At 40.1% G+C, this 14420-nt stretch overlaps 1 protein-coding gene across 2 annotated transcripts; it reads right to left on the bottom strand.

Annotated features, from left to right (window-relative positions):
* Positions 1-7467: 7467 nt before the first annotated feature.
* On the bottom strand, positions 7468-14005 carry LOC109057047 (ATP-dependent RNA helicase DDX39A-like). 2 transcript variants are annotated; one of them, XM_042717190.1, is made up of 10 exons: positions 13852-14005; positions 12471-12683; positions 12023-12150; positions 10859-11135; positions 10649-10767; positions 10386-10517; positions 10187-10296; positions 9958-10102; positions 9687-9834; positions 7468-7719 (listed from the first exon to the last, which is right to left on the bottom strand). In XM_042717190.1, exons 2-10 carry the CDS (start codon positions 12676-12678, stop codon positions 7703-7705), a joined length of 1284 nt encoding a protein of 427 aa, XP_042573124.1. In that variant the 5' UTR covers positions 12679-12683; positions 13852-14005; the 3' UTR covers positions 7468-7702. The 2 variants fall into 2 exon arrangements, with proteins under 2 accessions (XP_042573124.1, XP_042573123.1); XM_042717189.1 differs by lacking the exon at positions 13852-14005 and adding an exon at positions 13389-13411.
* Between the last annotated feature and the right edge of the window lie 415 nt (positions 14006-14420).

Below are 14420 nucleotides of genomic sequence, written 5' to 3'. Positions count from 1 at the left end.
GTAGTTCAGTTTGAAAAAGTTTTAAAAGTGAATAAGACACAAATATACAATATTTGAATAAAATAATAAGAAGAAATATTTATTTGCAACAACTGATGGAGTGCTGAATGCTGCCTGCACACACAGCTTTGTCTATTTGAATTTTGTTATGTTATTAATTACGAACACTCAGCATTGTTAAGGTAACATTTAGTCAGTCACACCCTTCAAAACAAAGAACACACTTAAAGGTCTCTGCCCTTGGAAGGGAGTAGGGCATAGGGATGCTTACTTCAGTTTGGAATTTGCTCATATATCCTCGCTCCCTTTAGCATCACTTCAAAGTGTCATCAGCTGCGCTACAGGGATTTGCCCTTATGTTCTATCAAGTCATTATAGAGCACCAGCACCTTGTTGATCTACCCTTAAAGATGCCCTGTTTGAAGTATATGACATGTCAAAGCAACTTAAACTGCAAAGGTAAAATATAAATTAAAATGATTACAACAGATGTGAAGGGGGAGGACAATTTATATGTGCTTCAGGTTTTTCAATGAAAAACACCTTCAGCAAAGGATACACCTGTGTATACTCATTCATAGCTCCTCAGGAAGCCTCCTCACTGTGCAATTAGATAATTGAGATGTCCTTCAAGAGGGCTGCGCTCAATCGTTACCGGCTTATAGGATGGAGCATGGAGGATTGAGGAAACAGGAAAAGAGGAGGGATATTGAGAAGCACCCATAGGGTGGTGAAATAATCATTTGACATGGTCAAAAATAATGAATGTTTCCTGTCGTGAATTATGTTTCCCTCCAGTGGGCACAGTTCTTGGAGTAATATGACACGTTGCGCTCTACTTTTGTGTCCTAAACACTCGTTTTTTTGGATCAACAGCTTTTTGAGATCCATGTAGAACTTGGTTTTTTGTTGTTGTTTGCTTGTTTGCTGTACACCTTGTCACACAGAAGCTTTTAGGCAGTATTCTGTTTTTTTGTTATAAGTCAGAAATGACAAGGAGGCAGCTTCCTGCTATACAAAGTCAATGAAGAGCGTTTCAGAAATAACAAGGAGGCAGCTTCCTGCAATACAGAGTCAATGAAGAGCGTTGTGTGCGTGGCTTCAGATCATGACGCGTGTCGCTCGCACAATGCCAATCTTTCGTCTGGGACAGCCAAAAATTGTGCAGTGTGTCTCTGGCTTAAAGCCATTGACACTGTTCTCATGCTCTTGCACCAAATATCTGTTTTCACCCAGTGAAAAACAACGTGGAGTAAAGAGGACACAACGTGCCGACAGACAAGCCAGAGCAGTTTACTTTTGAAATGAAAAGTCTCAGCTTTTCAAATTCTGTAAATTTATTAAAAGATTCACATGATACATAACTTTTCGGAGCTGCTGCATGACAATTACTAAGTCAAGCGAAGCAGGAATTAATGCACATTTTTTTCTTTACTACTAGTTGTAGCACTTAGTAAACATGAATGAACATCCAAGGGCATATTGAAAGAAACAGTACAATTTACTGAAATTAATAAAGTCTCATATAATCGCCCAATTAGTGTTTAAACATCAATAAAACAGCTTGTAAACAATGTCACGTGACCTTACATTTACCTCATAAATGCCATAAGTGTACATAAACACTAGTTAGAGAGAAAAAAAATACTTTAGAAAGGAGCATTTTCCAAATTTATGCACTCTATTATATTCATATTTTTACTTTTACTTTTACATAAATACAAAACTTATTATAATGTTCACACTATATTGCATACCAGTGTATATGTTTGTTTGCATTAACAAAATAATTTAACTGATAAACAGGATTTGCTTGTGCACGTTGGTGCTTTTTTCCAGTCCATATATATATATTACTTTAATAGTAATTAAAGTTGTGCATTATGTGTATACTGGCCTGTGACGCTAGCGGGCAATGCTGAGCCACAGGGAGTTTCTCTCATTAATAGCTTGCTTCCCAATGTGCATACTATCCATCCTAAATTCTATGTGATATTAGTCATTTTCAATACTATTTAGGGCAGATAGGGTGGATAGTATGCACATTGGGATGCAGAGATAGTGATGCAAAGTCCGATTCATTTCTGCGAAACGGTTCTTTTCGGACAGATCGGCTCATTGAACCAGCTCAAAAAGCCAATTCATTGGTTTCTGACGTCATCAAGCAATAATGTCTCATTGCAGACGTTTTTCAACACGTCTTTTGTCTTCACGTGATGTCACCTGTAGTTTTCTGAAGAGCATTCATTTTTGAAGCTCAAAGTGGGCGGAGCAGGCCATCACCATCTTGGCAGCGCGTCACCACACGTAACTCCTGGATCTTGCGACTAAAGCTGACTTGCGACTAAAGCTGACAATCAAAAATGGGCAATAGGTCGGTGGCTGTGTGATGAGGGGGGGTTGTCATGTGAGTGAATCCACCTGTCACTTAATTATGCAGAACTTTAGGCTTAATATAATTCATTGAGGACCGTTTGCACTGCAGTCTTCAAGCAATGTTTCATTTAGAAACATAAAATCCAGGTTGTTTGTGGTTAGTAAGTCATTGATTAGAAATTATTTGTGCTAACTTGATGGCATTGCATTTTGACTCAACAGCAATATTAGTTTGATGCATAATAGGCTGCAGATTAGACGAGTCAGCCGTACGGCTTGAGAAGGCCTTAGACTTTCTATCACATGATAAAACAGAAATAGAGAATGTGACTGAATGTGCCGGGTCCAGGACAACTGGATGAATGGCATCAGGGAGTAGATCATTACTCTGACGTAATCTTCCACCTACCCGAATGAGCCCTAATGCTGGGTCTAACTCTGGGGGCAAAGGGAAGTAAACGGCTTGATGGTAGAAGGGGCTTTTGGATTTGAAGGCAGGCCAAATCATCCCTGAATGAATCCATCTGGGCTTGCCTTAGGATTGACGTCTCTGCATCACAGTAGTTTTCTGCTGATGGAGAATTTGCCACTCCGTGAAGGGAGGTAACCACGCAGTCAAGGAGGTCTTGGAAAGTGGTAAATTGACTGGGGTCAGGGATGGAGGGGTATGGATTGAGGGATACAGCACCACAGAAATAAGGCTTGCGCAGCTCTACAAGGTCATTAGCTTTGATCAATATTATGGATAGTGGGCCAGAGTTCAAGGAGTTGAAACAGGAAGGCAGGTCCTTGGTTCCACCTGCAGGGTCTGCCAAGATCAGACAGCAGCTTTTTTCTCTGGTTAAGTCATCCACTGGGTTGTTCTGTGAATCCACATAATGCCATTCCTGTCCTTTAGTGAGCTCCTGAATCCCAGCTACCCTGGTTCCGACAAAGACCTTGTAGCGACAATAATTGGTGAGAAGCCAATGGAGAACAGTCGTAGAGTCAGTCCACAGAGTAGTCTTTCTGATATAGAGGGTGAGCTCTGTTTGAAGGAAACTAGATAGCTGAGCTCCTATGAGAGCTGCACATAATTCAAGTCGTGCAATTGCTGGATGTTTTTTAGGAGCAATGCAGGATCTTCCCACGAGGAAGGACACATACCACCTGCTGATGATCTTCTGTAAGCATATTAGCAACTGCACCATAGGACTGTTCTGATGCATCACAGAAGATGTGAAGGTCATGGGTAGCTGAGGAAGGGTTCACTGACTGAGATGTTAGGCAGCAAGGCAAAGTGATGGTGAGAGAGCAGGGAGTTCGCTTTCCCATGAAAGCCAGATTTGGATCATCCCAGTCCCGTGTCCTTACCCCATAAATTCTGGACAATGTTTTATTTTTAATTTTAGCTCTCGTTGTATATGAAAGGATATAGCCGAGAGTATCGTACTGGCTAACAAGAACTCTGTAAAGATGATGCATAGTTGGGGTTGTAGGTTCAATGTCTCTGTGCCTGTATCTGAGGTTGTCTGTAAGGTAGTTCCAGAGGAGGCCTAGTGTAGACTCTGAGGGATCAAGAGAAGGATGGTGTGATAACCAGAGCTCTGTTTGTCCTAACCTGGCCCATTGTCTGATTTCAAAGCATCCAGAGGAGAGGGTAGTGCGCAGACTGTGAAGGAGGTCTTTGGCTTCCTCTGGGGTGGATCAAATTTTGTAAACAGTTATCCACGTAGAAGCAATTGTGTATGGAATGGGTAATGTGCTCATCTGCCTGTGCATCTTTGATGATCCTTTGGAAGACGTAAATAGCACAGCGAGGGCTTGAAGTTGTGCCAAAGGGAAGAACTTGCCACTCATACACAGTTGTAGGTGATTTGCTGTCCAGGTCACGCCAGAGGAATCACAGGAGAGGTTTATCCTGAGCTAACAGGCGCACCTGGTGAAATATTGATCTAATGTCTCCGCTGATTGCACTTTTATGATGCCTAAAACGAAGCAGAACTCCAAGTATGGAAGGCCCAAAGGATTGGTCCAGGAAGTAACTGTGAACTTAGACACTGATTTCGGTAGGAGAAAGAACAATCAAACACAATGGGGTCCTTACTGTTGTGATGCACAATGTGGTGGGGTATGTACCAAGATTCAGGGATATCCTTTACTTTAGCTGGGGACAACTTGTTGACATATCCATCATCAATTAGTTTCTGGATCTCTCTGTTATAGGTTTTCACCTGTTGTGGGTTTTGAAGGAGTCGCCTTTCACAGCTGTGGAGACAGGACATAAAATGCGACCATTTGGTCACAGTCTGGAGCCCTGGATAAGGTGTTGGGGGAGAGGCTGAATAACTTTATGTGGGGCGTCTCAGGCTTTAGAGGAGGTCACATGAGGGGCAGTTTTTGGCACCATGGAGTATGGTTGTACTATTTAATGGGTGAGAAGGTGGAGGACTCTGCCGTATAGGCTGTAGTGTTCTTTCCCTTCTGGGCTGACAACGGGCTTCTTGGTGTAGTCAGTTGGAAAAATCTAAGAGGTTATAGGAAAGGGGGTCTGATCTCCTCGAACTCATACCTCTCTTAAATTGGCAGAACTGCTCATGGGAAGCTCCTCTAGAAGCCACTCAACATGTGAACCACAGGTAAGTTCCACAAGACCTTCAGAGCCCATGGACTAAAGCAGGCCCGCTAGTGCCTGAACTCTCAGGGAAAATTGGTCCAGGCTTCTACCATCGCCTATGCAGATAGCAGGTATCTCCAATATAGCTCGGAGCTCCTTCAAAGCAAGTTGTCTAGGTTGACCATAACACTCATCTATGGCCCGTATAGCTTGAGTATAAGGAACTGGGGCATAAACATAAGCCAATCCATGTCTTCTCGTCTGGTCTACCTTCAGATGATCCAGTAAGATGTGGTATTTATACTGCTCTGATTCCCCAGGATCTATCAAATTGGATAGGGCCATCTTTAACATCAAGTACTGGCTTTCATCCTCCCTAGTGAGATCAGGGAAAAGAAGGACCATCTACCCTCCTATTACTTGACTGCAGGGGGCCAGTAGAAGGAACTAGCTGACTTAGAGGGAAAGCAGATGTCAAGTAGGGAGGCTGCACATTGCTTCCTGGCTGAGCAGAGTAAGACATAACACCAGGCAAGCTCCTATAACTTGACTGCAGGGGGCCAGTAGAAGGAACTAGCTGACTTAGAGGGGGAACATATGTCAGGTAAGGAGGCTGCACATTGCTTGCTGGCTGAGCAGAGTAAGACATAAGACCAGGCAAGGGTTGACTTGGCAGAGTATAAGCTGGGTACATGAGGTTATACGAAGCTGATACTTGAGAGGTGACAGGCAACTGACCATGACTAGGGGAATGCGTGAACTGCAAGGGCTGTGGTCCAGGCTGGGTAAGAGGGGCGCGGCTTACAGGAGGAGAAGGAAGGAAGGAAGTTGAAGAGGAGAGGGGCTGCTCTTAAGCATACACTGCTGGATTAATTTACCCTGCTTTCTTACTTCCTCTATTAGTTGATGTATGAGTGCAGCCTGAGCATCAGGAACAGGAGCTATTGGAGAACAATATGGGTGTTCAGCATCAGGGGTTAATGCTCTCTCAGATAAGACAGGTGAGTGAGAACGTGGAATTTCCTCCTGAATGCCTCACTCCATAGGCAGTTCGGGCTCCTCTGACTCATCCTCAGACTCCTCCTTTCTCCAGAGTTGACAATGAGGACCAGTATCAGATATATCTCCAGAATAAAGAGGTTGTTGTTGTGTTTCTGCTGTAGATTGTGGCTGCTGACGATATTGCAGGATGAAATCGTCATATTGTGCAGGGGGCTGAGCTTGGCGGCGTGGGCGATCATGCTGAGATAATGAGGGCAGGGAGTGACTAGACATATACACTGATCATCAATGAGTTCCGGCTCGAAGGACCATGAAAAGGAGGAACCATATTTAGGAGGAACCATATTAAGGAGGCTGCAGATGTTTAGGTAGCTAGCTTGAAGCCAGTGGGGCTGTCGATAAGAACAGGTCCAGTCTTAGTCCAACCAGGTATCAGAAGTTTATTGTACATCCAAGTAGGTTTTATGCATGTAGATATGCATATGTGCATGTGGTTCATGGTCAATATGCACACACAGGACAAACAGAATGAAAAGAGTGAAACTCAGTCCTCTGGCCAGCACAACCACATGCAACAACAGAGTGCAAGCTGTGGACTCCGGTGCAGCTAATAAAGTCTGTAAGATCTAATTGGCTTGAGATTGGGTGGGTGGAGCTTGAGGCTAACAAGGAACTGAACAGGCTAAGAGGAGTGTGGCACTGCTTTGAGGGTGGAGCTCTGGGACAAAAACTTTACAACAGTCTACATTCACTATATTACCCAGTCTCCGCTGTAGCTCCCATGACCTAAATTCCCAGAATGCATTGCCACTGTGACTACACATTCCCATTCTCTATATTTGGCCACATGCAAGCTCAGAAATTTTTATTTTTTATTTTATTTTAAAGTGTTACCCAATCATAATGAAAACTAAACCCATAAAAATAAATGGATGTTTGTATTTACTGAAAAATTACTATGCAATACTACAATCAACAAGCATGAGAAACATTTTTTCTTTTAATTTCTCATAATTACATAATTATAAAAATAAAGCATAATCTGTGTTTTCAGATCCACTGGATCATCAAAAGGGCATGCTTATTCATTGAGGAAAATAACTATTCTTATGAAGAATTACAAACTAAAATCAAATCAGACTAGGTGCTACAATACGAATCCATGGTTTCTGTAATGGCCATTTTCTTAATAGATTCATCTAAATAAAAAATAAAATTCTGTTATTTATTCAAGAGATTTTGATGAATGTGGGTAACCAAACAGTTGCTAGTCCCCATTGGACTGAAATATCTGCTTTGGGTGAACTGTCACTTTAAGGATTACAGAAATGTGGACCAGTTAAATGGAGTAATGTCTTAGTCCCCACAGAAGAATAGCTTACTTGTAGCAGTCTGTACATTAAACTGAAACAGAAGAATACATTTTAGCATTTAAAAAAAAAAAAAAACTTCACCTTTGAACCACTTCAGAGATACTGCACAGACAACTTATGTAGTATAAAATGTTTTTAATCCTCAAACAAACAACCACTCTTGACAAGTAAAAAAGGACTCCCAACCAATCCCCTGGAACAATAAAATAAAGTACACAAATGGAGAAGAGGCTTTTTGGGCATGATCATATGAAAAAAACTTGGCGATTCTCTCTTCCCGCTGTCACAGAAAACTACACAGACACAAATAGGGAGAGCTGGACCACAGCCACCACCACTTCAGCACACATCTAGCTCATCTGGACTGCTCAACTGGAGAAAAAGAAAGGGAGGGAAACATTAGGAGGCTAGCCGTAACTGTACATTTATATTATTAAAAAAAACTTCTTAAATGATTAGTTGTCTTTCTTTCTTGATTTGAAAAGAAATTAAGGTTTTTATGGAAAACATTACTCCATTCCTCAAACATTTCTCCATTTAGTGGACTTCAGTGGTGGCCAACGGGTTGAACGTACAAATTAAAGTTTCAACGCAGCTTCAAATGGCTCTACATGATCCTAGCAGAGGAATAAGGGTCTTATCAAGCAAAATGATAGATAAGTCATTTTCTAGAAAAATAAATAAAAGAAAATGTATATACTTTTTAACCACAAATGTTCATCTTGCAGAAGCTCAACTCAACGCATTACGTTATCACGATTGCATGATGTAGGCAGAACTACTGACCCAGTGTTTACAAAGTAAACATGCAAAGAAAGTCCTTCTAAAAAAATAAAAAGTGTAGGTAAACCAATGATGTTGGACATTTTGAAGTTGGAGGAGAAAATGAGTGTGAGTTTTCGCCCTACCCTACCTTTCTGTACCAAAGTACACAGACGAAAATCCTAACCACATGTTACTTTTCCAGTGTGATTACATAATGCGAGAAGTCGCAGACGAGCATCGCAGAGCTAGTGCAAGATGAGCATTTGTGGTTAAAAATGACATTTTTTTTGTTTGGAAAATGAATCATTTCGCTAGATAAGACCCTTATTCCTTGGCCGGGATCGTGTAGAGCACTTTGAAGCTGCACTGAAACTGCAACTTCAACCCATCCACTATATAGTGAAAAATTAAGGTTACCATCGACTAAAGATTTGTCTGGTCGACTAGTAGTCGTTCATTTGAACTATTAGTTGACTAATCGCATGTTTACAAATAAACCATAATAATTAGACTTTAATTGCCTACATAGCCTAACAAAGCATTCAAATGCACGCATAAAGCTTGCCACGGCACACTGGCAGAAGTAGCCTAATGATTATAAATGTGTCAGGGTAAAACAGCTGCATTAACATCTTAATAATTCATTGATAAACTAGTCTAGTGATTTCTTTGTTCACAGTTTAAGAGATGAAATGGCGACACAGACTTGTCATCTCTGCGGTAGTGATGTGCCTGAATGCATGTTAAATACAGAATACACAATTTGAGAATATCGGTCTTCCATTTGAATTGGTTTATTTGAAAGTAGACATTTCACTCTCTATAGATTTTTTTTGTCTGTAAGATAAACATACACAATGTTTCGGAGTTTGCACTCCAGTTCACAGAGACCGAGACGGTAGAAAGCGCATCATGTTGCTTTCATTATTTTACAAAACCGCAATGTGTTATTATTGTTATTATTGTGAGTGCACACAAATAAACAGAGTCTTTACAGTTTTGAAAGATGCATTACTCTTGTCTGTATGAGCAAAAATGATGGAGTACTTTAAGAGCAAGTGACCGCACCAGCGCCGCCATCTTTCCTGCTGTGAGCGCCCTACAGCTTCCACACTCCACACATACACTTGAATAGCGCACATAATTTTATATTAACATCAGACTGAGTGGCCATGTAAAGTCGCTGCTACCAACATATTTCAGATAAGCCATATTTGAGGTCGATGAATGATTAGGCATGCGTTTGGATGTCCTGTCGTTTTATTTTATTTATTACAGACAGGCCGTTAGTTATCTGTGTGAGTTAGTTAGTGTGGATTTTTTTTATTTTCTGTGACTAATATAATTTTGATCGACCAAGCCTCTTCTGGCAAACGGTTAGTCAACTATTAGGGGGCATCCCTATGAAAAATCCTAGAATGTTTTCCTCAGAAACCTTAAAAACCTATACCTCAAAAAACATTTTGGAAGATATGGGGGTGAGTAAATTATCAGGAAATTTGAATTCAGAAGTAAACTAATCCTTTAAACTAGGGATGAGCCAAACTGATACTCAGAATCAATAAATTTCTTACTGTAGGTGGAGATGTCGATTTCCTCAGGCAACTCAGCGACGTTGACTTCAAAACGGTCCTGCACATCATTCAGGGTCTTTGCATCCGTCTCATCTGACACAAAGGTGACAGCCAATCCTTTTGTACCAAACCTACCAGCACGAGCAACCTGAAGGAAATGAGGATAAGAGAGTTTAACAATCTAGAGTTGTCCATTTTTCCAACCCCAGCCCTGGCAGTTGTATATTACACTTCTAGGTTTGATGAAAAGAAGAACACAGTGCATAAATACCCTGTGTAGATACGTGTCTGAATCTTCAGGCATGTCATAGTTGAAAACTATATTAACACGCTCGATATCCATCCCACGACCAAACAGATTAGTAGCCACCAGGATCCGCCGTTGAAAATCTTTGAACTGTTGATAACGGGACAATCTGCATGAAAAGAGAAAGAAAAATTATTTCAGCATTTTTTCCTACCCAACCATTTCAAGATCATAGGTTCAACAAATGTCTCACCTTTCTTCCTGAGCCATTCCCCTGTGGATCGCAATGGCAGGGAAATTCTGTTCAACCAACAGCTGAGACAGAGCCACACATCGTGGAACTGACTTGACAAATATCACCACCTACAAATCAAAAGCCAAATAAACCGCTGAGTTGACAGCAGCCGCATTCAAGGTCGTTGACTGTAAAACTGTGATGAAAAGACAATTACCTGGTTAAACTCGAGAACGTCAAGCAGGTCAAACAGCTTGCGGTTCTTTTCGCTATCCTTCAGTTTGACGTAGTATTGCTGAAGACCATGCAGGGTAAGCTTAGTCTCGTCATCAACAAACACCTCCATTGGCTGTGAGAAAAGAAACAACTTTACAATTCAGAAAAGCATTCACATTTTCAGTTTTTAAGGGAAGTAGGTACATCCATAGATAAAACTGCACAACCCTAATTAAAACTGCAAGCAAAAAAAGGATGACTCACATCTTGCATGAATTTGCGACACACCGGTCTGATCTCTTTGCTTAATGTGGCGCTGAACATCATGCACTGCTTCTCGTGAGGGGTCAGTCTGAAGATTTCCTGGACATCCCGTCTCATATCTAATATGAAATCACACAAAATTACTCCTCTGGTGAACGGGAATAAATCCAGCTCTGTAAACTGGCACATACATGACAAAATCAAACCCACCTAGCTGCTCCAACATCTTGTCGCATTCATCCAACACAAAGTGTTTGACATTTTTGAGGTTCAAGGTCTTGTTGCGAATGAGGGCAAGGATTCTTCCTGGTGTTCCCACTACAATGTGAGGGCAGTTCTTCTTGAGCACTTCCTCATCCTTCTTTATGGACAAACCACCGAAGAAGACAGCACATTTAACATTGGACATGTACTTGGAGAAGCGCTCATACTCTTTACTGATCTGAAAGGCCAGTTCACGTGTGTGGCACATAACCAACACAGAAACCTGCAGAGAAGAAAATAACAAAACTGGTGAAATTTTTTGTTGACATAACATGCATGACTACCACAAGATCTCATAATAGTCTCTACCCAAAGTAGCAGTCTGCAACAGCTTAAGAAACCACTGCTGGTTATTCAAGTTCTTCAAGTGTGACTATTTAATGCTGAACAGAACTGTTTTCTGAGATCAGTGTCAAGAAAAGTTTTAAAATGTTAGAACAGCCCAAAACATTCTAGGTTTACGGGTCAAAAGTTTGGAATTAAGAGACTTCTTTCAAAAACAAAAATCTTATTCTCTGCAAGGTCGCATAAAATGCAACTCATTCCTGTGATTATGAGTTTGGTTTTTTGTGTAACCTTTCTTTAAATTACCATGCTATCTGCTTTTCTTGGCAAAGCTGAATTTTCTGATTTGATTATTAATGTATTTTTTTTTTTATGATTGTTCAGGAATTTTTTTTTTCTTAATTAATTTGGAATAGATACAATATCGTTCAAAAATTTGGGTTATGATAAAAAAAAAAAAAAAAAAATTATAACTTATTTAGCAGAGCACGGACATAAGAATCCTGTAAAAAAAATATTCAGCAGCAAAAACTGTTTGCATAACCACGTAACCATAATTATTAACAATAACCAATAATAATAATAATGAGTACCAATGATAATTAAGCACCAAATCAGACACGGAAGACTTGAGAAATGGCTGCTGAAAATTCACAATATTACTTTCTGTAATTGTACTGTACTTCCATTTAAATTAATGTAATAACTTCAAAACTTTTGACTGTTAGTGTACAAGCAAGCAAAGCTCATGCCAATTTGGTTTAAACAAATAGGAAGGAAAACCATAATGTTGAGTTTGCAAGATCTAGTTTTATGAACACACACCTGCCCATCCACTGGCTCGATCTGTTGAAGTGTGGCAAGCACAAACACGGCAGTTTTTCCCATACCAGACTTTGCCTGGCACAGGATGTCCATACCCAAGATGGCTTGTGGAATGCACTCATGCTGGACTGAGGAAAGATCATACATTTTACTACTAAACATAAAATCATGTTAATACAATTACAATGAAACCAAGACAGCATGAAAGTGATTCTCCATCTGGATCAATATATACATGTCTGCACTTTAATACTGATTTAAATTTAAAAGAACAACTAGGTACTTGGATGTTCTGATGTAACTGAATATGGTGGCTATTCATACTCACAAAGCCATTTTAAATAAATCTATACACTGTTGCTCTCATATAACAGATATACTAATACTAGATCGATTTTTACACAGCAGTGTATTCTAAAAACCTTAAAGACGTCACATAAATCCTCACCCTCAGAAGGATGCTCAAAGCCACAGTCAACGATCGCGCGGAGCAGCTCTGGTTTCAGGAGGAAATCGCGGAAGCCGGAGCTGTGAATGGAGACGTAGGAGCCTTTCACCTCCTTCTTGCCAGCTGGGACTGCACTGTCCACGGCGGTCTGTGGCTCCTCGTCTTCCTCATAGTCCAGCAGCTCATTATCAACATCGTTTTCGGCCATGGTAACTTTTGGTGACAGGGAAACATAAAGATGTAAATAAGAGGGAGCTTTGCCAAAGATACTGATCAAGATGTAAACGTCACATCTACACTAATATGTGACACAGGACCACAAAAACAGTAATAAGGGTGAATATTTTTTATATTGAGAGTTATACAGCTTTCCACTTATGTATGGTTTGTTAGGATATGACAATATTTGGCTGAGATACAACTATTTGAAAATCTGGAATCTGAGGGTGTAAAAAAAAAAAAAAAAAAACTAAATATTGAGAAAATCGCCTTTAAAGTTGTCCAAAAGAAGTCCTTAGCAATGCATATTATCAATCAAAAATTAAGGTTTTTATATATTTATGGAAGGAAATTTACAAACTATCTTCAAGGAACATGATCTTTACTTAACATCCTTATGATTTTTGGCATAAAGGAAAAATAGATCATTTTGACCCATACAATGCATTGCTGGATATTGCTACAAATATACCTGTGCGACTTAAGACTGGTTTTGTGGTCCAGGGTCACATATTATTTACACGAAAAAAAAAAATGTACAAAGAGGCCAAAAAATGCTGTTCAGTGTTTTGCAACCTAAACCTTAACTTAACTAATGAATGGAAATTATGCGGCATTATCCAAACGCCTCGAAATTATCCATATATCGTCACTTATATCGCTCTCTTTAAAATATTGGTCTCTGTTCGTAAATCGTACCTCCTTGTTGAAAATAGTTAAACGGCAAAAACATCCATAACTCAAGTTGCTCTACATGTAAAAGCAGCTCATATTGATTTAGCGGATTGACTAACGTTACCACTCAGACAATAGAGCCGCCATTCGCTCTTCCATCGAAACCGATCTTCTGATCTAAACGAGCGGTCCAAAGCGCATTTTTTCAAAAGTACCTAAAATATAAATGACTATGAAGTCTTGTGATACACGTGAAGAATGAAATACGAGGCTGTTTGGACGCAAATCGCTTTCGTTTTCGCATTCTGGCTTTCTGCGCGGCTAGAGAACCGCGAGGTGTCTAACGTTACAACTGTGTTATTTTTAAATACTTAAGCTTTATTACTAAAATGGCCTCTAAAATAAACTTAAATCCGGAAGTGAGTACTATTAACTATAACGTATTTAACCAATTAGAATTATTAAAGGTACAAACAAAACAAATCACCTTCCGATGTTGGTACTGAGCGTCGGCACTCGCGAATCGTGCGGGTTAGGCCTTAAGTTTATGGCGCTCCCCGGAAATACAAACCGAGCTCTCCCATTGGTTGTATTCAACGTCAATAATGAGTGAGACGCAGAGCATGCTTGTGATTGGGTAACAGTAATCCGCGTAGATGTTGTGGGCGGGTCCCAAAACCAGTCGCCAGCCTTTATACTTCAAAGTGTCCACACGATGTCACTATATGCATTCTGATTTTAGGCCCACAAAGATAAAAATGTGTGCAAATGGTGTGACCTAAAATCGAAAACCGTATTAAAATCTAGATATGTTTGCTTAAAAAATTTCCTTGACACAATATATAGAGAGATAGATAAACAAACACGCTCAGGTAATAGATAGACAGAAGAACCTTGGCAACGTCTCCAAGATGCTTCAAGAGGCCTCACTGCAAAGCTACCTAAAAAAACTGTGCATGTGCACCGAGGGCAAAAGCTGCTTTAAACACAAAGGATGGTCAAAACAAATGTTGATTTAATTTAATTATTAGAAGTTAATTGATAAAGAAAATCTAT

This window comes from Cyprinus carpio, chromosome B1 (assembly GCF_018340385.1).
Source record: "Cyprinus carpio isolate SPL01 chromosome B1, ASM1834038v1, whole genome shotgun sequence".
Taxonomy (NCBI): Eukaryota; Metazoa; Chordata; class Actinopteri; order Cypriniformes; family Cyprinidae; genus Cyprinus; species Cyprinus carpio.
Note: the sequence above shows the minus strand (reverse complement) of the source record. Positions and strands in the feature narration are given on the sequence as shown.